Consider the following 22,875-nt stretch of genomic DNA (forward strand, 5'->3'; position numbering starts at 1 on the left):
TGTTCCTTTCAGAGGGCCCAGAAGCTGTGTGTGTTACAAGTGCCACGTTTCTTTGTTGCACTCCAGCCACCAACACAGATGTAGCAGGGCCAGAAGCTGGATGCTTACATTTTGTGTATCTTGGATGTAAGGCTTTGGAAAATCTGTCTCTGAGTTGTACAAATGGTCACCTCACTCCCTGCTGGGAGCTGCATTCTCATTGTTTATTCTGCATTCCTAATACTGACTTGTTTAATTTCCTGAGGCTCAGGTCAGTATCATTTAGAACCAGTTTGGGATTTTTTTTCATCTCACAAAAGTGGGATTTCATGTCTCAAATTTCCTTTTTGTTGCACAGACAATGCCAAAGGAAGTGGCATTTGGGGCAATTGTAACAGTATAAAACAGAGTGTAATGCACACCTGGGGTGAAAATGTTATGCCATTAACTCTTCTCTGTTGCAGCTATTGTAACAACAAAAATAATACCTCACCTTGCTTATATAATATTCCCTACCCTAAAAGAGATTCAGAGCCCATGTGTGGGTGCAGCTGGTAGTGTGGGATGATGCTCTCAGTCACTCAGGGCTGGTCAGAAGCACATGAGTCACCCTTGTTCCAGCTACAAAAACCTTGGGAAATGTTGATGAAGTCACTCATATGCAAAAGGATCATTTGACTTTAAGCACTTTAATCATTTTGGCACATCCCACTGCTGCACTACAGTCAACATACATAATTCAGCATTTTACTAATCCTTACACAGGTTGGTGCATGAGATTAAAGTCCATTACAGTTTTCCAGGAAAATCTGGAAGACAAAGGCAGGGGTTGTAAGAATAAAAGCTCAGAGTTATGTGGTAGAGGTCAGTACAATATGTGACAGAAAAACCACTTCCATGCAGGAATGAAAAAAGTGCTCTGTGTCCTGAGGGTTTCTCAGAGCACTGGGTCATGCTTACCAAGGGTGCCGCGCTGCTTGCTCACAGGTGTATCTTTTATTGGGGTCCTTCTCCATCAAATTCCGAATGAAGTCTTTAGCTAAAAAAAAAAAAAAAGAAAAAAAAAAAAGAGAAAATGATTGAAAGCAATAGAGTTGATACCCAGTTCTGCTGCCACTTTCAACAGCACTGATCAGGCTACCAAGTGCCATCTGGCCACAGCACAAGAAAACAGCCCTGGGTCCTTTGTCATTTATTATAGATAGAACCAAAGTGACTTAGGACCAAACCCAAGCTATTTAGTGTACCAGATAAAGCTGAAGGCATCTACTCGTGCAGGTACATTTAGGAGTGGGATGGATAATTCAGAGTCAGCAGTGCACAGCTCTGGGGCCCTGGTCAGCATTATCTTAGTGGTGTGAATGTGGCCACATGCACTGGACGTGCTGGTCAGCTAGGGGAGAGGGAGGAGGTCAGATGGCACAGTCAGAGGAGCTTCATATTGCTCATTCCAAGCACATGGACAGCTGTGAGGACATGTTGTCTGTTGTCCTGGGTTGACTATATGATGCTTTTATCCCCGACCACCTTGTTCTGTTTACGTTGAATAATAAGTTTTGCACCTTTAAGCCTTGTTGCAGAGAGTGAAGGGGGCAGAGAAGAAGCAGCAGTTTGTTTTCAGACACTGCACTCACTCCACCACATTCCTGCTCCTGGACTGTGCTGTCTGCAGATGGACAGACAGCAGGACAGAGCTCTCCTTTGCTTTTAGTTAGTTTTAGCTAGCTGAGGCAAAGAAGTTCCCTGGACTTTTTGTTTCTTTTTTCCCTTTTCTTTGGACCTCTTGAACCCTGCTCTGGACTGAACACACAGGGGAGCACCAGCAGCTCCCACCTGAGGCCCACCGGGCCAGGCCGGGCCTGCGACATTTCCAGCACTGAGGGACTGACCAGAGCCTGAGTGAGCTGAGCTGCAACCCGGGGAGGGACTTTCTCAGTTTGTCATCTCCTTTGGAGCAGCAAGGGGTTTTATTGTTTGATATAGTTTAGGTTTTATTGTTTAATAAACAGGTTTTTTTTCATATTTCTCCAAGGAGGTATTTTCTCCCTGACCGGTTGGGTGAGGGGCCAATTGAATCTGCTTTCCTAGAGGAGCCCCTTTGGGGGTTCTCTCCCAAATTTGCTCTGAACCAGGACACCTATTTAGGAGGAATTGAGCAAGGCAAATGGACTCCCTGGAGCAGGAGGCAGTGTGTTTTTAATCAACACCACAATGGAAGGAAGGGAGATTGCAGCATGGCATGCATCCAGCAGCTTCAGGACAGTGCAGCTGAAGGAGCCACAGCAAAGCCAAATATGGCAGGAAAATCTTTGTGCTGATTTAGGTGATGGACTTTCCCTCACGAGACAGAAGGGTCTGCCAGCAGACCTTCATATTTTCTCTGAAAATTCTTATTAGTTTAAAAAAACTTCTCATCACATCTATTTTTGAGCAATCCATCACAATGATATCTGGACTGCAGATGTAAGCAGCATAAAATGTTGCTCTCTGTGTGGAGATAAGAGAATATATAATCATCTTTATAATAAAAACACTCAATTTTTATCTCCCCAGCCTCAATCAGTAGCACTAATAAATCAGAAAACTGTATTTATAGGGATATTTTTACATGATGGAATATTCCTAGAATCATTTCTTCTTCTGCATGAAGCAGCAGATGTTTCCCTGGGCTGGACAGAGCAAGGACACTGAGCTTGGGTGACCTTTTGGAGGCTAAACAGCATGTCAGGGACACATGCAGGTGCAAGGCTGAATGTCCCCTGCTGTCACCCCTAGACACAGACCCACACTGGAGCCAGAAGCCCTTGGAACACCTGCCTGTAACACATGTGGGGTATCTGCCCCACTGCCAGGCTCACTGGAGCAGGGGCAGGTGGGTACTATGGGTTACATGTCCTCTGCACTGGATGGGGAACATCACCCACACGGACAGTCCTTCCAGTGTCTGGATCTGCTCACCTGCCTCATTTGCAAGCCATTCATTTCTTGACTTTTTGCTGCACAGACTGAGGACTTGCTTTGGAACTGCAGTGGAGTGTCAGCAACAGAGCCAAACTCATTTGCCACATTATTATTAATGGCACATTAACAATCTGCTTTTCATTAGGACACAATGAAGAAATTAAGCTGCTTTTTCTTCTTGGGACAGTCTTCTGCCATCTTTATCTGCTGTTTGAGCTATGTTTTAGTGCTTTTTGTGTGACTGATAGACCTAATTTGTCTGCTGCAGAAACAAACTCCCATGACTATTTGAGCCAAAAGAAATGCACATTCCCACTGGAATGCACATTCCCACTGGTGTTCAGTCAAAAGGATCTTTGCACATGATGCAGGGTGCATTTCATGCCCGGGGGGATGCATGCAATAGGCACAGTTGCATGCATGGTTGTTGCATTTAAATTTAAAGAGCAGTAGCTACTTACCAGACTCTGAGATGTCATCCCAGTATGGAGAGTCAAACTCATACTCTGCCTTAAGGATCTGCTCAAAGAGCTTGGAGTCGTTTTCATCATAGAAAGGGGGATATCCACAGAGCCTGGTGGAGAGCAGGAAAAGAGAGAGGTGACCACTGGTGCCATCTCTGCCCAGAAGGTAAGAAGGAAGGAGGGAGGGAGAAGAAGGAGAAACTCTTGTCCCAGTAAATTTTCAAGCAGGCAAGTGCTCCCATGAGAGAAGTTTCTTCAGGAATATGGAAAGCCATTTCTGGAGATTGGCACTGCCCTGGAGAAGGCAGAATTCTGCCTGGAAGCCTGGTGCTGTTGATCCCTCAGATATCCTGGCCTCTCTCTGCATGCTTTTGAGTGTTTAACCAGAGGAATGGTTTTATTACACCGACATGACCCCTGCCATCCTCTCCTAAGAGGAGATTTCATGAGCTAAACCCTACATGCACAGAGCATCAGCCCCTCTAACCCCCCAGCACATCCAGAGGTCCTGGTGCAGGGCAGAGCAAGGAGCCCTGCAGAGCTTTCAGGCAGAGGGCACAATGCACCTGCAGGATGTGCTGGGCTCTGTGTCCCCTGGCACAGTGAGGAGGATGCCCAGGAGCCCATGCACCTCTGCAGCAGAGCTTGCAAGGGCTGCACAGGGCCCTGGTGCTGCTGCAGACACAGGGACAGCCTCTCCCTTTCTCACTCCTGCAGGTCATTTTGCTGAGGACATCCAATTGCCTGCCTTGCCTGAGGCTGACAACAGTCCTGTCCTGGTTCTCAGTGGTTATAGTCAGACTTCTCAGAAAACCTAGCCCAAAAAACCAAAACAAAACAAAACAAAACAAAAACAAAAACAAAAAAAAAAAAAAAAAAAAAAAAAAAAAACAAACAAAAAAAAAAAAAAAAAAAAAAAAAGGAAAGAAAACCAAGCAGGACATTGAGCATTATTTGCCTGGTTTGAGCTAATCCATTCAGGGTGCACCCTCCCAGTGCTGCAGACCAGGACAGCCACAATGCTGAGGCAGGGCTGGATGTGGGAAAAGCACATCTAGCACTGCATTAAACAAGTGCAGTGATAAAACTCATGTGTCAGAGATCCCTCACACCCAGCTGGTGCTGCAGGCAGGATTCTGTCCCACTCTGCACAGACATGCCAGCAGAGACAGCCCTTCTTCAAGTTTTAACCCCAGTGTTGCAAAGTGCCAGATTTATGTCTGAAGCTGGACCAAGGTTTTAGCAAACCCATCCTGCTCACAGTTAAACAGCCCTTCCTGCCTCTGTGTAGAGATGATACATTTTTTTCCTCTTATCACTGATCTGTGGTCTAAATCATTCTTCCACATGCTTTGCTGGTATTGAAACGATATTTTTCCTACAGTTTTTTTTAAACTCTGAGTCAATCAGCCTCAGTAAAGCATTTAATTGGAGAGAGCAATTACAAACAGACTGTAGATCTAGCTCAGAAACAGCAGCAGAAACTGCAAGAAATGAATACTTGAGTTATTTATAACCCAAAGGCAGCCGGCTGCCCTGGAGGTTATTTGAACCAACTCAAAACTTGAGGGTGAAAGGAGCAATGTTTTGTTAGCTCTGAAGAGGCAGTGTGCTTGATAAATAATTTAAATCCTGAGATGTTGATCTGCGTCACGGCCACGCTGACCCGGGAGAACTCCACTGACATTTGCAGCATGATGATGAACCCACTGTGGTTCAGCTGAACCAGAAATCTCTCTCTTTATCTCAGAGAGATGAGCCAGTCCTCATTTGTGTGCCACAGGATGAATGCCCTTATCTAAGGAGGAAGAGAACCTCCTGCCAGACAAGTGTCTATGTCCAGAGCAGGACTGTGTACCCATTTCATGGGCACCTGCTGGTGCCTGGGGCTGGGCGCTCCTGTTGGAACCCCCATGGTGCAGGTGGTGTACGAGAAGAGTCCCTAAAATACTAAATTTAGCAAATGCCAAAAAGCCACTATGTACACAGACAACAGAGGAAAAACATCTGGTGGCTTAATGAAGAGATTGGATCCACAATCAGTGTCTAGCTCTACTGGTATCTGTGAAGAAATTATAAATTACTTGTTTTAGTGTAATAATTATCAGTGCTCACATCCCACAGTCTTGGGATGGGATGCACATGAACAGATTTTCTCTTTCCTCCTCTTTTGTCACAACCCTCAAGATTTTGGATGCTTTACTGAGGGGAAATGATGGAGCTGACAACAGCAGTGCTGCAACTGGCAGGATGAGCACCGGGGTAGAGATACCCAGGTTGGAGAAAATGAAAAAGAAAAAAAAAAGAGAAAAAGAAAAAAAAAGAAAAAAAAAAGACAAGGAAGAAAAAAGAAGAAAAAAGAAAAAAAATTAAAAAAGAAAAAAGAAAAAAGGAAAAAGGAAAAAGAAAAAAAGAGAAAAGAAAAAAGAAAAAAGGAAAAAAGAAAGAAGAAAAAAAGGATCCACTTGAAGACATTGCTCTGTCCCCTCCTCCCTGTGAGACTCAGAGAGCTGCATTTAAGGAGCCTGACAGCCCTTCATTAATTTCTTGCCTTCCTCAGCACTTTCTTTAGACAAAGCCAAAGTGCTCTGATAAAGCATTTGAAGGCAAGCAGACAGTGCTGTGCATGCTGGGGCACTGGCAGGCTGCTCTGGAGAGAGAAATAACTCTCTTCAAATGTGCACTGTACTAATTACCTTGGCAGAGGTACAAGAGCACAAGTTGGGACTGCTGTGATTTATGCACACTTGTGGCAGCAAAAGGTGGGAGTGAAGTGCTAAGCAGCACAGAGCTGGAGGGCAACAACCCTGCAAAGGGGGAGCACAGAGATATGAGTCCCTGCAAGAACTCCAGCCTCTCCAGAGTCTTCAGATTATGGGGGAGATTAAAATCTTGCATGGCTGGAGTATGTACAGGGCTGGGGAATCAGCCTCTGTGTCCAGGAGGTCACTGCAGCCCATGTGGATGCACAAGGAGAGACAGGGTCATGCAGGAGGGCACCAGAACTGCCAGGAGCTGGGCACAGGGCAGATAAAAGCCTATTTTGGCAAAGCTTTTCTCTTGCTAGGAAGAGGATGAGAAGTATTCATTGCTGCTACAGGTCATGGGCAGGGAGATCCCCCCAGATCAGCCCTCACCTGAGAGCTGAGTGAGCCCAGGGGCTGATCCTGGCTTGGCCAGGGATGGGATGCACAGGGGGATGCAAGGATGTTCCTCTGGGAGGCAAATCAATGAGGATCTACAGCAGAAAGCAAGGGAGAAGGGAGCAAGCCCTGTAGGGCACAAGAGGTGGAATGTGGGAGGGGAACATTGGGGCACCCTGATGGGTTGAGAGCCAAAATACAACTATTTTATGTACAGCTTTGCTGTCCTTTCCCTTAAAAACAGAGCTTAGGGAGTTTTAGTGTAACTTAAGGTTTAACATTATTGGCTTTGCAGAAGGGATGGGAAAGCCCCAGCAAATCAGCCTATCTTGAATTTTATGGCTGGAGGAAATCTTGCTGGACTTCCAGCAACTGGGCCACTTTCCAAAGTCCATAATGAGTTTTTTGGTTAATTCTTACAGAATCAAAATCCCACCGACTTCATTTCCATCTGCTGGGACATTTCTGTGTGAATAAAATGACCTCACTATCAGAGGTTCTGCTGCTTTTCTTCAGATATGCAGAAATGCAAAAATAACCCTTCTGTCTTCAATGTGAAAAACTCCAGCACTGTCCTGGGGGAGTTTCAGGCAGCTATTAGTTGTCATCATTTTCTTGCAGTTTCACCAAATAAAAGGTTTTCAGAATTTTTTAACAACCTTATCACATAAGCAACAGATTTTCCCCTAAACTCCTATTCCCAGTCTTGCCTTAAAAACAATGGGATGCAGATAAGAAGAACACAGGTGGATGTACAAGAGAAAGACATTTCCAGAAGTAATTTTTAAAGGTGATCCTGAGAGCACAAGAGGAATAGCAGGAACATTTTGTCTTCACCAGGCAGAGGAAGCAAACCCCTGCAGATCCCATTACATACTGGGGATGATACTAAAGGCTAAACAATTCACATGGTCAGTGTCCAGTCTGTAACACAAGAGGCCCCAGGGTTAGTTTTAAAAACAATTTTACAGTTAGATGACAATAAAGAATTCAGTAGCTGCTCAAATACCTGAGATGAATGGTGTGGGGAGTCATCCAAGTGCTATTTATAGGGATTAAACACATGTATTTCTTCTGTGTATTTTGGGAACAGTCCCTCATATTGGCTGACACTGGTGCCCCACAAAGCTGTGGACAAGGACACATCAGCAGAGGGGATCACACACAAATCAAGAAGCAAGCAATGAGGAATGATCATTTGGGGCTGTTTTCCCAATGTTAACTGAGTTTCCCTGAGCAACCCAAAATGCCTGTGTCCTCTGCCACCTTGATTCTCCTTCCAGGGCTGAGCAAGTAAGTTATTCCTCACTTTTTTCCTTAAGCAAGCAGGAAAGATGACTGACCACTTTTTCCCAATGGATGACTCCTAGGTGATGGTGGAAACTTCTTTTGGCACAAAATACTTTGCACTGTCCCTGGTTAATCCTTCCATACAAACAGCACTGATGATTCATGCACATCTACTTGAGAGTCAAAAGCAGTTCAGCAGCAAAGTGTGAAAGTTTGATCCAAGATTTATCTCCAGATAGGTAATTTTTTATAAACCACAACAAACCAGTAAATCTCTGTCCAAACAGTGACTGGAAACAGAAGAAAATTCAAGAAAAAATGTGTTTGACCTATTGCAGAAAACTATGAATAACCAGGAGCTGAGGCAGAGCATTCTGTGCCCCCAGGTTCTTTTCCAGCTTCAAAACATGATTTTCTATTTTTTGCATAAATTAACCTAATCTTCTCTATATAAAGTATGCATGTGATCAGTATTTTCCCCAAGCTTTTGTAATCCCTTATCTGACCCAGAAAGGCCCCAAATCCAGCTGCTGGGAATCCAGTGAAGTCTCTTGCTCTTCTTCTGCTTTATATTTTAGAGCTGGACACATGATCAAAACTACCTTGTGATAAGTAGAAGGCCAGGCTCAACAGTGAGACTGTTTCAAATTGAGAAATAATGCAACTGGAATAACAGGAAATTTCAGGCTCTAAAATTAGTTTTTGTGAATAATGACTTCTCATGCAAAACAGGTTTTGATAAAAACTCCATTGGTGTAGCCTGTGCAATCTGGCTGTCATTAAGGAGAAGCATTGGAGACTGGCACTGAAACAGAATTATTCTGTCCCAAGACATCCTTGCAGATCACGGAAACAAATATTTCTCCACAGCATCAGTGCCTCAGAAACAGTTTGTTCTTCCAGTGTCATGAACTGAGGGCTCTCCAGTGAGACTGAGCTCAGGTCTGGAGGCACTCAAACCACTTGTAGTAATATTAGCTCAAAGCATCTTTAATTTATGCCTGATTTTGTGCTGGTTTCCTTTGAGTTTCCATCTTCTTAAATGACAACAGTCTGTCCAGAGTGGCAGTGAGGATCTGTGGGAGAGGTGAGGAGATGAAGCAGGACGTGGTGCTTGGATTGCCATATGTAAAAATGCATCTCCAGCTGGTTTGGGCATGTGCAAGTGACTCCAGCTGTGCTGACTGTGGAGCTGGAAATGGCAAATCCAAATGGGTGCAGCTACATATTGGGGCTAATAACTCCTGCTCAGCTAATAACTCCCAGCATTTCACCAGGTCCTTGTGGCATCTCAGTGCCATGTCACTCTGGGAGCTGGTGCTGCTGCCTCTGATGGTGTGGCACTGCTGAGGCCACAAAGCTGCCTGTTCAACCTGTGCCCATCACTGGCTGTACCAGACACCCCACCAGGGACAATTCCCTCCAGCTTAGGGAAGGACCCGCCTCCTCCCTCTCCTTTTACTGCATTCCAGGCATTCACTTTCTTAAGACACCACATCTGCAGCTTCTGGCTATTCCTGGAAGCAAGGATGAGATCCAGACCAAGGCTAGGACATGTGAGGTGTGGGCTGGGTTTCTCAGATCACATTGCACTCAGCAGAGAGGGATCAAGGGAGGTTGGAGAGTGATGTAAATGTACCAAAAGCAGATGAATCCACACTGTGGGAGCGGGGCTCTTAGCAGGGAGCAGGGTGTGATCCAGTCACCTCAGCATGAGCATCTGGTGCTGTTTGACCTGCCCCATGGTCCCAGGCTTGGATCCATCTGCCTCTGCAGATGGAAGGGCTCTGCAATGTATTATATTTTCCAAACCCATGTGGCTGCCCTGGACCCCCCAGCATGGCCCTAAATGTCCAAATTTAGGCAACTGAACAGCCCACCCTGGTGAAATGGCTGTTTGCATCCACTCAGGCTGGGCTGGGGTGCCCAGTGACCTGGGAGTGCACAGGGCCCCTGATGCCAGGGGCTGTGGGGGGCTGACCAAAGGGAGCCCAAGAGTGCTGCTCACTGCCACAGGAGCTGGAGGATGTGGCTTACACATTGAAAGAGCTAGTTTGGTCTCAGACCCAATCCCACCCAAGCTGTAACAATCTGGCAAAGACATTAACAGGCTCCTTCTACAGCCATGTGTTATTGCCACTTATTTGGGCTGTACAAAATACAAATCAAGACCTTATTACCTGAAGCACAGAAAGTCTGAAAAGGCTTCCTTGTCCTGCAAACAGGAATTCATAGAGGCTCATTCTTACTGAGATGATTTAAGCCTTCTGGGCTGGGAATTCCCTGTGTAGTGAATAGGGAATTTAAATTTGCCCAACAAGCTGCGCACATGCTGATTTGGAAAACAGAGCAGGAAACAGAGCTGAACCTTGCAGAAAGAGCAGCCTTGCTGTAGGAAGGGGGAAAGATTATGGAGGAGATTAAAATCTTCCACCTGTTGAAGCAGTGCTCATAAAGTGGGTGTGGGGGACACATTGCCCAGCAGCGTCTCACCCCTATTCCCCAGCAACAAGTGAAATAAGGGCACAGGTCTGCCTTTGGTGCATGAGCCATGGACACATGGGACTGACAACCTGCAGGAAAGCAGAGCCAGGTTTATCTCCAGGCAGCCACAACCATCAGCTCCCAGCGCTCCCCTAGGCTGCAGATGGACACATTTTCATGGTGGATACTTAGCAATAAACTGAACCCAGGCACCAGCTGAGCCTGGATGTGAGGCAGAGTGGTGCTATCTCCAACCTGCATTCTCCTTTTCCCACTCCCTGAAGCTGGTACTCAGCTAAGTCCTAAAAGAGCATCAGAAAAATCCAACTGTGTCCTGCCAGGGCTGGCAAGGACTGACAATGTCAAAAATCCCAACCCTTAGGACTACCATGATCAGATTTGCTTGTGGAAAAAGGTAACTTTGAGTCAGCACACACAGCATCCTCATCTAAAAGAGCACTAAGGAATGGTTTGTGAAGCAGCCTTCAAGGTATTTTGGCTTGTCTGTGCTCTTCCTCACTGCTGTAGTAGGTCCCAGTGGGCTTTGAACAAAAGTCAAAGCACTGTTGATTTTTGCTTTGTTTAGCAAAAGCTTTTTGCATCCTGCTATTGATGGCTGCTCCAAGAGAAATCCATTCCCATGTAAGTTTTGTACTCAACAAGTTTTCAAAATAGACAGTCATAAAACTAATGTTTTCAGACAGGATTTTGGTTTCAATAAATAAACACATGTGCAACAAACCAAGCCACCTTCCTATACTATTTAATATAAAACCTCCTTGTTTTGGGGAGCATATAAATTATGCTAATGTAATGCAAATGTAAAGCAAATGTAAAGAATGAACATTGTACAGAGAGGATAGCACAGCAATGAGGTATGTCCCAGCAAAAATAGTTCTACAGCACCATCAAAAAGTTATTCATGTTGACAAGCCATGAAATGTCTGCATAAGGAAAAAGGGAACAAAGTAGGAATGCTTTAATGCTGTGCCTTATTGGAGCTGCTTTTTCCTTCAGTCTTGTATAACAGTTGTGACAGTTGTGTAAAAGGGAAAAGTGAAAAAAAATAAAACAGTGCTAATGCTGTCAGGAAAAGACATTTGTTTCTGTGGCAGCTCAGTGGACACAGCCAGATTGGTTTCTTCTCAAAGCTAATCTGAGCAGGGTACAACAATAACTTCAATAATGTCACAAGCCCACATTACTGCACACAGTGTAGTTCTGATGAGAGCAAGGATTTGGACAGCTGAAGGGTACTAGTTCATTTCCTACCACTTTTGCTCAAATTTCAGCCTTTATGCAGCGGGGAGGTTGTCAGGACCCAGGACATTCCTCTGGCTGCCCTGGATGACTCGAGACCCTGGCACGGAGTCAAAAACACCTGTGCCTTCAATTTCAGTCCATGGAAAAAACTACCAACTTTGTGTGAAGAACTACAAGCCACAAGAGTCTGAGTAGAATGATAGTTAATTTGTCACAGGGTGAAAAAGTAGAATTTTGCGGTTTTAGAATGGGCTTCAAGAGGCAAAATAAAAAAATCTGGGTGTGTCCTGTCCTTCTTCTTATCCTCCATCTTCTGCTGTGCTAGTAACACTTTTTGATTGGTTTAAAATAAAAATAGACTGTCTAACATAGGTAAAAAGCATTGGAAAATTAGTGTAAATAAAATACATGTAGTTCTTAGTATAAAAAGATAACACCACCCCAAGGGCAGGTGCTGTGCCACAACTCAACCTGCTGGACATATCTCACTCAGCAGGTCAGAGAAAGAATGTAATAAATAAGAAAAAATAAACAACCTTGAAAAGCAAAACTGACAAATCTTGACTTTTTCTTTGGTTGTGAGGCTGGGAAAAAATACTTTCTAATACCTCAGAAGTCACCTCAACCACAGACACCTGAGAGGAGGTGTCCAGGGTACATTCTACCCTGCATCACAAGTGTCAGGGGTGAGTTACTTTGCCCCAGGCTGAGCAGGTAACTCCATGGTGGGACAGCAAGCTGCAGGTGCCAGCACTGGGGACTCCAGTGGTACTCACAGGATGTAGGCGATGACCCCGATGGACCAGCAGTCCACGGCTTTGCTGTAGGGCTTCTGGGCCAGCACTTCAGGAGCTGAAAATAAAAAGCCAAACAAGCATGTGTTATAAGGCCAGACATTTGAATATGGCAAAAAGGTAGGACTCTGAGACTTGGAGACCCCCAAGACCTTGTTTTGCTCTCCACACATAACCCTTGTGTAGCCATGGTATTTTCTGAAATATCCCTTTGCCAGGATTTTTCTCCTGAGAAGCCTCAGAGGAAAAGAAAAACAATAATTATCTGCTGCTGTGGAATGCAACAGGTACATCTTTGATTGGTCCATGTTGGTTGTTTCTAATTAATGGCCAATCACAGTCACGTGGCTTGGACTCTGAGAGTCAAAAGCTTTTATCATCCCATTCCTTTCTATTCCTTGCTAGCCTTCTGATGAAATCTATTCTTTTAGTATACTTTTAATATATAATTTTCTTTTAACATAATATATATCATTAAATAACAAATCAGCCTTCTGAAACATGGAGTCAACATTCTCATCTCTTCCCTCATCCTGGGACCCCTGCAAACACCAGATCCTTGTGTTTGCAAATGTGTCCTGAGGTTTTTGAAGGTCATATTCTCACAAGAAAGGATGACTCTGAAAGTAGAGCAAATTCACAATTTTTTTTTTTTTTTTTGTCTCCAGGCACAGAAAACAAAACAAAGCACAGAAAAATGCGTGAGAGGCAGAGGCCCATCACCTCCCTGTTTAGGAGGGAAATGAGGCCGAGCTTTGCAGCGGTGCAGAGATGCAGATTCTCCCTGACAGCATCACAGCTCTGCTCTGCCAGAGAGGGCAGCTCCAGAGGCAGCTCAGAAAGGGCAGAGAGTCAGGGAGGAGATAACCTACATCTGCAGGAGAGGAAGGAGAGCAGCCACCACTTCTTGCAGCAGCTGCCTCCCAAAGCCTGCTGGATGTCAGAGTCAGAGGGAGCCAGTTGTCCTTCTGCCTCTGGGAACACAGACAGCTCAGAGGGAGAAATGAAAAGCTGCAGGAACTGGACATGTGCACAAAGGAACTGAGCCTCCTGCCTCTATACAACCATTATAGCCTAAATTTTGCTCGAAGCAAGAGCCTGGGAATTTATTTAAACTCCTTGTGGATCTGCTTTACTATCTTGTACTACTGAGACTTTAAAAGATGTATTTTTTTGTTTGGGTCCCTGTTGAGACCTTGCAGTGCAAATGCTTAAACCTAAATTTTAAACCTCTGTGACCCTAATCTTTTTCATGTAAAGAAGCTTTTGCCTTTTTCAAAGCAAAACATCCACAATAATGCAAGAAATCACTAATTGTGGCATTTCTAAAGCAGACTTGCCATACTGGGTTTTAAAAAGTACAGTATTTCCTTTGAGTAATTTGGAGTTCAAATGCTGGAAAAAAGTAATGAAGTGACAAATCCCAACAAAAATATTTCTTGGGAGTCACACCTTCCTCTGCTGGGAGTCTCACCAGCTCCAAAGCACTTAGTTACTTGAAGAAGAGCAAAAAACAAATTGTGAAACACAGAGATATATTAAAGCTTGAACCTCACTTTTAGTAGCTATCTATCCTCTGCTCTACTGGTAGGACTTTTTAAAGTCTTATCTTCTTAATCCAGACAAGCCAACCAAAAAAAAAAAAACCCAAGGTAAATACTGCCAGCAAGGTATGGAACAAGAAGAGATAATGAGAATAAAAAAAAGACTTTCCAATGCTGTGGCATGAGGGCTCATAGGGGGGACTGGAGGAAGAGAGGGCACAAGGCAGGTGAGGGCATCTGCATTTCCACAAGCAGAACAATGATGGAAATGGGTTATATTTCACCAGGGACACGTTCCAGAACTGAAGAAAATTCAGGGGAATGTGGGTAAAATTATAAGTGCCAACCACATTATGAAGACTCTTGAAGACTGGAATATGTCCCAATCTGCAGCACAGGTTAAATACTTCTCCAATTTTCAAGTAATTCAGCAAATTGGAACCACTGAATGTGAACTGGAAACTGGGACCACTGCATAAGAAATGAGACAGTTTCCTGTTTTGTTCCATCTCTTGTAATCAAATTTTGTGACAAAATATGAGAACGAAGGGAGTTAATTTTCTCCTGTCTTTATGTGCTTAGATGTCTCCCGACTCTCCAGCCCTTCCAAATTCCCAGTATTTTATTCACATTCTCTTCTGCCTTTGTCTGTGCCTGTTTACATAACTTTCAAGATTGGTAAACATTACACATTTCATAGCTCCTAAAGAAAATATTATGCAAATTGCTGCTGAGCACCAGTGAGCTCCTGACATTATACAGATATGCCACATTAACATAACAGAAAACAATTCTGAGATGAGGGATGTGAACTATATAAAGATTTTCCCTCTTAACACATCAAAGCTGTGCTGGGGCATTTCTCTCTGTTTTGAAGGAGTGAAGAGCACTGATGGCTGCTGCTCTGGATGGCAGCTTTGAAACAGGTAAGAACAACACAGGGTAAGCATTAACAAAGAAAGGTAGGAGGTTTAAATACTTCTTTTAAGGCCAAATGGCTGCTTTTGATTTTTGTTCCAATAAGCAGAGAGGAACAGGAGGACACAGCATCATCTGTCTCTGATGTACAGAGAAACGGAAATATTTAATGAGCTGAAAAACAAGTCAGGGAAGCTCTCAGGAATGAAGGCAGATCAGTGCCAAGAGGCAAGAGCAGGAGACACAACGAAGAAAATCCAGGAGCTGACAGCACTAAAGGATCAACACAGACGGCTGGGGAGACAAAACAGCAGAAAGGAGAAGGGGAAAGCCGAATCTCCCATTTCTGGAGCTGGGGAGATGCCAGCTGAGCAATGGCTTCCACTGTCACATATCCCCAGGGAATCACTCTGGGCTCAAACCATAAGCAGTGGCCACCTATGGTATGCAGGGAGCCCCCAGAGCTGGGAACAGTGTGCTCTGATTCCATAACTCAGAATGCTGAACAATTGCTTTATTAACACTAAATACATAATACAATATATTTTAAAATATATAAATATATATTATATAAATAAAAATATATAACAATAAAATATATAATAACAAAATAATATCATATAGAAGACATATAATATGTATAAATATATACATATATATGTAATATATAATACATATAATAATAAAATATAATATATAAATATATATTTTATATATAGAAATATTATAAATATAATGTAATATAGTCGTATATATACTATATATAATACTATATTACATTAATACTATACTACAACTATACTATACAAAAGATACTAAAGAAAAACCCATGACTGTCTCAGACAGTCAGGACACAGCTTGGACCCAACTGGCCAAGGAAACAAAACAACCCTCAGCAGAATCCAATTGACAAATCACTTTGGGTAAACAATCTCCATAACACATTCCACAGGTGCAAAACAACAGGAGCACTGAAGAGAGATAAGAATTGTTCTATCTTCTTCTCTCTGTGCTTCTCACTGCCTTCCCAGGAAAAATCCTTGGGGAGTTGTGCCTGCTGCCCTCTGTGAAGAGAGCTGTGGCCACAGTCACACCCAACGGAGCAAACCTGGACCCTTCCTTCACATCCAGGAAGGTGCTTCAGGCTGAATCAGCATTGCCACAGTGCCAGGTACAAGGCATTCCACCTTCAGATACATTAAGATGTGCTTCTCCAGATGATTCTGCTGTCTTATAGTTGGCTTTATTTTTTTTTTTATGTTTTGCTTTTAATAAGAGAAAAAGTTTGAAGGCTTGTTTCAAGCACTATACTAAAGATACTAAAGAAAAACCCCTGACATTCTGAGACAGTCAAGACACAGCTTGGACCTAATTGGCCAACAAAACAAAACAATCCTCAGCAGCAATCCTCAGGTACACGAAGATGTTCTTCCCCTGCTGTCTTACAGTTAGCTTCTTTTGGTTGAGTTATATTTTGCTTTTAATAAGAGAAAAAATTCTAAGTCTTGTTTCAAATGGAGGTTTTAAGAAAAGGTGCAGACCAGAACATTTGGAGCCCTTTCAGAACACTAAGCCATTACTCTCAGAGAGCACAGCTATGCTAATAAACCCCCTAAAAATGCAGCTGCTGGATGCCAAAAACTGCAATCCATGTTCCTGCAAAGAGCTCAGGTCATGGGGATTGCTCTGATACTTTAAGCCTGTTCTTCACACAAAGGGCCAACCCAGCTCCTTTCCTGAAGACAAAAACCTGCAAAGTACCCTCCTCACAGTGCAAACAGGCTGAGATGCACATGAAGCAGCTTCACCACAAGACCAGAGTTCTTCTTCCACTGAATCCTGGGGTGAAAACAACTTATTTCATTTTTTTACACATTCCTCCAATGTTCATCTTGTTCTGGTCAGCCAAGGCTGTGAAGTTTGAGGGTTTTTCTGAAGGAGAGCAGGATTTCAGTGCAGTGTTGCTGACTTTCTGTGCTCCGGTCATTCTTATTTCATGTTGCTGAGTCAGATTTAGATATCTGCCATGGGTAATAATGCAGTTTATGCTTAGCAGAGGGTAACACAAGTCTTTGTCAGGATTTGGCAACAGAGCTGAGAAATTGCCCTGTCAGGTGCTTCTGCCTGAGCAAACCCTGTTCAGAGTGATTTCCATGCTATATTTTTACTTGATTACTCATGGTACTGCCTAAAGGCTCCTGAAGTAGTTTATGGCTAATAATGATATTCTGAAGGCTTATTGAATATTTTCCAGCCTTTGATTCAAAGGATACCAAATAGGTTAAAATCCAACATGGAAATCTATTCCTTACTTAAATGCTGTAGTCTTGCACAGGGCTGAGAGGAACAGGTGGCTTTGGTGAGATCTGAAACTGCTGGATTTATGGCAGAGCAGAGATGAGAGCTGTGAAATGACCTTTGATAAAAGCACTACAGAAAACGAAAACAGGGAGTGAAGTGGAGTATACCAGGACCAGCCACACATCCAGAATCCAGCCAAATTTGTATGGCAAGGCAGTACAAGAAATTTTACTTGAAGAGAATTGGGACTCAGAGCAAGAATTTAAAATCTCAGTAGGATTAACATATTAGTCAGCCACAAACACAGCTCATAATTCAGTGTTTCTGCAAAACGAGAGCAGATTGCCTCAGACAGGCTTTCTAAGATTTTTTTAATAACTTTTCAAGTGTCTTGAGATCTAAGTTCCATCTGCAGAAATAACCAAAGCTTTTGAGGGCCTATTTCTCATGGAAAGCCATTTAGTGAGACCTAATTCCCAAACATCCAAAATCTCTTCAGAAGAATTTGCTGAGTGACTGGAGTCACCTCCTGGTGGGTGTCCAGCTGGACACACCTCAGGGATGGCTAATTCTCAGGCAGGTTTGAACAGCTCTTACACCAAAACTCAGTTATATAATAAGTCCAAGAGCTGACCAGCCCAAATCTATGATGTTTAAAATTATAAATCACCAATGGCTTCTTGGCATCTTGCCCATAATCACACACATAACAGGGTTTTGAAAACACCACTTCTTTTCCACATTGGACAATGGGCTCATGTGAAAAATGCATGTTTGGCTTTTCTCAGATATTAAAATGAATATTATATGTGTTGTGTTAGAAAGTTATGCTGTGTTAATTCTCTTAAGTAGTGTGTTAAATATAGTTTTAGGTTATAACAAAATGTTAAAATAGAAACTATGCTATGTAGGATACTTTTTTTAAAGAAAGGACTTGCAGCAAGACAGCAGCCACAGGACACCTGAATCTTTCAGAGAAAAAGAATTTATTGCTCTCTTATCAGAAGAAATGAACTTCGTCCCACCTTGAAGGCACTGTTAGGATTCAGAGGAAGAAGCTGATGATGACCAGACAGAATCCTGTATTTGAATGGAATTTATGCACCATGTATGAGGTGTATGAATATGGAACAGGCTGTTGTTTTTAAGGGTTAATCCTTTGTTAAGGTGTGTCCTTTTTCGGGCTCGTTTTGCCCAGAAAAGGTACCTGGACATTCGTAACTCTTTGTTTTTATTCTCTCATATTGTCCTAATTCAAATTGTCCAAATTGTTATTACTCTAATTGTATTATTATTTTTATAACCATTTTATTACTCTTAAACTTTTAAAATTTTAAAACCAAGAGATTGGCATTTTTCACCGTTCAGACCCAAGCAGGTCACTCCTCACACCTCATTTGGGGTGAAATGAGCCACACAAGGCTCGCCTTGCCTCACCTTTCCCAATTCAGCTGCTATCTAGAAGTTGGGTGTCAAATCCCAGCTCATCAAACTAGTCAGTTCATCAGTCTAGTCCCAGACTCTTTCCATAAGAAATGGGGATAAGAATGGTAAGCAATAAGAAAATGCAAGACCTTCTTAGAAGAGGCTGTATTGTCAGATCCCCTTTTCAGTAAGCAAACATTTAGATTGGCCTCTTAACAAAAGTGGCTCAGATAATTGGGTTAAATTATCTGAACCATCAGCTTTTCATCACAGGGCCAAAATCTCTGACAAAACTCCTGAAAAAATAAGAACTCAGAACTCTTGACAGTAATTTAATCTGCAATGCAGAGCTTTAAAAGTTGAAGTCCTAATGCCCCATTGGCCATGCACATTTCAGATACAGTCCAATTTGAAAAGTGATATTTTGATTTTCAGAAAGAAAACTGATATTTGTTGAGGGATTTAATTATAATTACACACTTTTCTTACTCAATAAATTTCCAGACCACATAAACAGGCATTTAATGTCATAGATACTACTGTTCTTTGCAGATGAAAATAAGAAAAGTTGAGATAAAAAATGAAGCACAAGGAGTTGAAATGATATCCTGATCAAGGAAATTAGACAGAAATGACAAGGGGCTAGCATACTTGCAAATACTTGGGCAGCAGACATGAGTTAAGATCAGATTTGCTTCTGAGTCAGAAGCTTGTCCAGTGCTTTGCAAAGTGGAATCTGACTGGATCCACTTCTGGAGATGAAGTATAAATTGTAGCAGATGCCAATGACTTCTTAACAGAGCCCTGGGTGCCTTTGACATGGGATATGTGCCTAAACATCTTCCAGCTATTTAAAAGCAAAGTGGTTAAACTGATAAAAATAAACAGTTTAGAAAATCTTGAGGTGTTCTGCCTATCTCAGAAGAAAAGCACCAGGAAATTTGTTTTAAGTGATGGATCTCTGAGTGCTACTTAACCTGAGGTAAAATAAGTGGGAAAGAAAAGGCAAAACACAAATGGAGGTGGCAGACAGGGCACTTGATGGGCTGGGGCTGTGGCATTTGTCTGCCCCAGCCAGGCTGAGGAGTTTATCCGTGCTGTGCCATTGGGAGGAATGATTTCCATTGATTTGAGGGCTCTTGGCAGGTGCTGCAAGCTGGAGTGACACTGGAAAACATGAAAGCTTTTGGATGTGGGCAAGTTGCAGAGCACCTGTGCAGAACCCACAACATCAGGTGTAACACTCAAGGAGGGCCATTGTGGGCATCACCACAGTGACCAGCAACAAAAACATTCTGAGCTTGGAAATGTTGTGTGAGCAACCTATGACATTAAAACAAAAAAAAGGTACAGCACAAAAGAGGGGCTGCATCCTGTGCAGGAAAAAAGAAGAAAAAGAAAGAAAAAGAAATAGAACAAATATTTAAAGCTGTTTTCTTTGTGAAGGAGGGGGAAAGTCCTGTCAGCACTTCAGAAATAAGTGGCCATGACCTCTTGAACCAGGATGAGTAAATCCTGTGTTCAGCAAGGTAACAACAAGCCTGGGGGCACTTGTGCAGCCTTCAGAGGCCAGACCATGGGTAATGAGAGCTCTCAAACATCTCTCAAAGCACTACAGCTCCTGTCACAGGCTCCAAGGGCTTCCTCTCCAAAATTGCTATTTACATGAGCAAACTTGCTATGATGAGAGGCTGCATGAGATCTCTCAGACCAAGCAGAGTCACTCCCTCATTTTCACCAGCACTTCAGCAAACATCATCTCAGCTTTCCTGTGCCTTAAGACTCATTCTAGTCAGTGCCCATTCCAGAGCAAAATAAAACATGTTTGATAGGGACAGAAGAGCTGACAGCAAAAGTTATGAAAATTGCTGTCTCAGCTCAATTCCTGCCACTGCTCTGAAAGAAGATTTCCAGTCTGGTGTGATTACACAAGACTGCTACTCAGACTGCATCCTGGCCCATGTCTTAAAATAAAACATTGATGGGAAAAGCACAGAAATCTGTTCCTTTTCCTGATTTTATTGGGATAGAGTGTGTCTGCACAGTGTGAAGATAATGCCCATAAAAAGTACCTGTGACAAATCTGTATCACTGTGTCATAATCACCTCATCTGAGCTGTTGTACCATGATATCATCAGAGCTATGAAAAGAGGTGAGGTGGCAGCTGCAAAGTAAAAAGAGCTTCTGACAGCTGGAAAACATCCAGTCTTTCCTGCTGGAAAGATCTGAGAGAAATCTATCCACTGTCACTTTCATGGATTTCATGGATACCCCAGAGTTTAATTTCCCCACCTCAGCTGATGATCCTGGTGCAGCAGGAGGCACAAGCTTGCTGGATGTCTTGTACACAAAGGGAGCTTTTAAATGTGTTTGCTCAAACAGACCTCATCACCACCTGCCCTCTAATGTTCACTTTCAGCTACTTAAACTGTTTTCAGAGGCTGCTGGTAAACATGCTGCTAATAGGTAGCCCTGTACAATCACTACCAAATGGACAGAAGAGCAAAGAATAAATGACAGAAAACAATTTGACACTGTCCAGGAAGGATCTAAAGAGCTGTTGCATTTTAACATCTGAGTCAGTAACTTAACGTGATTGTAACAGAGGATTACTGAACAGATCTGAATAAATGCAGCTCTTTGGTTTTATTGTCTTCTATCAGAGGAATCTGGCAAACGCTATTCTTTATGATTAAAGTAATACATTTCATTAGGTAAAGCTTCTTGGTTTCCTAGGTGCTTGCAGGAGCAATACATTTGAGGCTATTCTTCACAAGATCCTGGTGTAGCTAAAGCAGGATCTTTAAGAATACTCATTCAACAAAGGGCTGAAAGCATGAAAGTGAATCCCACAAACCCAGAGCTGGATTACAGAATTGTGCCCTAAAGAAGAAGAGCACACAAGACAAAGTACAAACATTAAAATTCTAACAAATTCTAGCAAACATTAAATTCTAACAAATACCTGTAAAATCTCACGTGCACCGTGTACCAGCACCAGAAAATGAGAACTGTTTCATTTTCACTAAAATATAAACAAACCTCTTACCAACATAGCCAGGAGTGCCACAGGCTGTGGACATCACATCTCCTTTACCCTCCATCTTCGACAAGCCAAAGTCACTGATCATGATTTTTGACTCCTCATCCTGGCTGTAGTAAAGCAGGTTCTCAGGCTAGAAAGGAGAATAAGCAAAAGGAGTTTTGAATACTTGGGTTCAGTAACAACACCTGGTGACCCATGCATACCTTTTATACAATCCCTAGTCACACCATACACAAATACAATTTGGTTGCCCTAAGTTTAAAGAGTTTTGCTTAAAACCTACATGGAGATCCTATCCAGACTCCTGCATGGCAACAAATGGAAGACCCTGACACCCTGAGCTTGAAGCAACTTTTTCGGGCCAATAAAATTCTCCTCTGGCACCTCAAATAAGACCTAAGGCTCATGCCCTACTTGTGAGATATGTCTGATCCATTTTCACTTCAGAGAGGTGAAACAGAAGGATTCATTTAAAAGCAAGTAAATACAGCAAATCCAGGTAGTGTACTAAAAGATTTTATACAGTATTTGAAAAAAGAATAACAGGAAGCATTAGAGATTTTTCTTTATCTTCTCCACTAGAAGCCAACTGCTTTGAGAGAGGAAATGCCTTTACAGTTAACAGACTTGAAGCAAGGATATTTCAGCTAGAGCTGATTAGGAAAAAATGCTGCAGGAAAAATGTGCTCTAGCACTAAGCACAGCAACTTGTTTATGGCAAGAGAAAACAAGGATCATTCCACAAAGCCCTGTGACTTTTTATACCAGAGTCAGGCAGCTTGGAGAGCCCATCCAGCCTCCATCTGCTCCAGCCAGCCCTGCATCCATGTGTTCTGAGTGTGCTGCTGCTGTACAGCAAAGCTCTGGCTGGGTGCTGGGAGAGCCCCCCTCCTCCCCTACTCAACATCTGGGCCCATGAAAGGATCCACACCTGCAGCACTCAGCCTGGAGACAATGGGCTTTGGACTTTGGGGTCTTCACCTGTAAAAGTGACAGGTACCTGTTGTCATCTTACTGCAGGGGTTCCATACTGTTGTCTCCTTATCACAAAAATCCCAAACCTTCTTGGTGCTTCTCATGGACAGCTCCTCAGAGCACTGACTCTTTCTTCTTCACAAAGCAACCAACAGACTCCAGTTCCCTTCTCAACCACCCACCCCATTTTTTTATTGCATCTTCTTCTCATAGGTCACAGCTGTGGCCTGTTAAAGTCAGGCCTGCTCCTAATCTTTGATAATTGATCCAGTTGCATCTCCTTAGAG

At 43.0% G+C, this 22,875-nt stretch overlaps 1 protein-coding gene across 4 annotated transcripts in view; it reads right to left on the minus strand.

Annotated features, from left to right (window-relative positions):
• CAMK1D (calcium/calmodulin dependent protein kinase ID) overlaps positions 1 to 22,875 on the minus strand; it is a 218,390-nt gene that overhangs the window by 16,820 nt on the left and 178,695 nt on the right. For all 4 annotated transcript variants that reach the window (XM_064703023.1, XM_064703024.1, XM_064703026.1 and 1 more), the window contains exons 5-8: positions 21,617 to 21,743; positions 12,361 to 12,436; positions 3,402 to 3,514; positions 940 to 1,018 (exon numbers count right to left, since the gene is read on the minus strand). In XM_064703023.1, coding sequence (XP_064559093.1) covers positions 940 to 1,018; positions 3,402 to 3,514; positions 12,361 to 12,436; positions 21,617 to 21,743 — 395 coding nt within the window. The remainder of the gene's footprint in view (positions 1 to 939; positions 1,019 to 3,401; positions 3,515 to 12,360; positions 12,437 to 21,616; positions 21,744 to 22,875) is intronic.

The sequence above is a fragment of the Zonotrichia leucophrys genome, chromosome 1A (genome assembly GCF_028769735.1).
Source record: "Zonotrichia leucophrys gambelii isolate GWCS_2022_RI chromosome 1A, RI_Zleu_2.0, whole genome shotgun sequence".
Lineage (NCBI taxonomy): Eukaryota > Metazoa > Chordata > Aves > Passeriformes > Passerellidae > Zonotrichia > Zonotrichia leucophrys.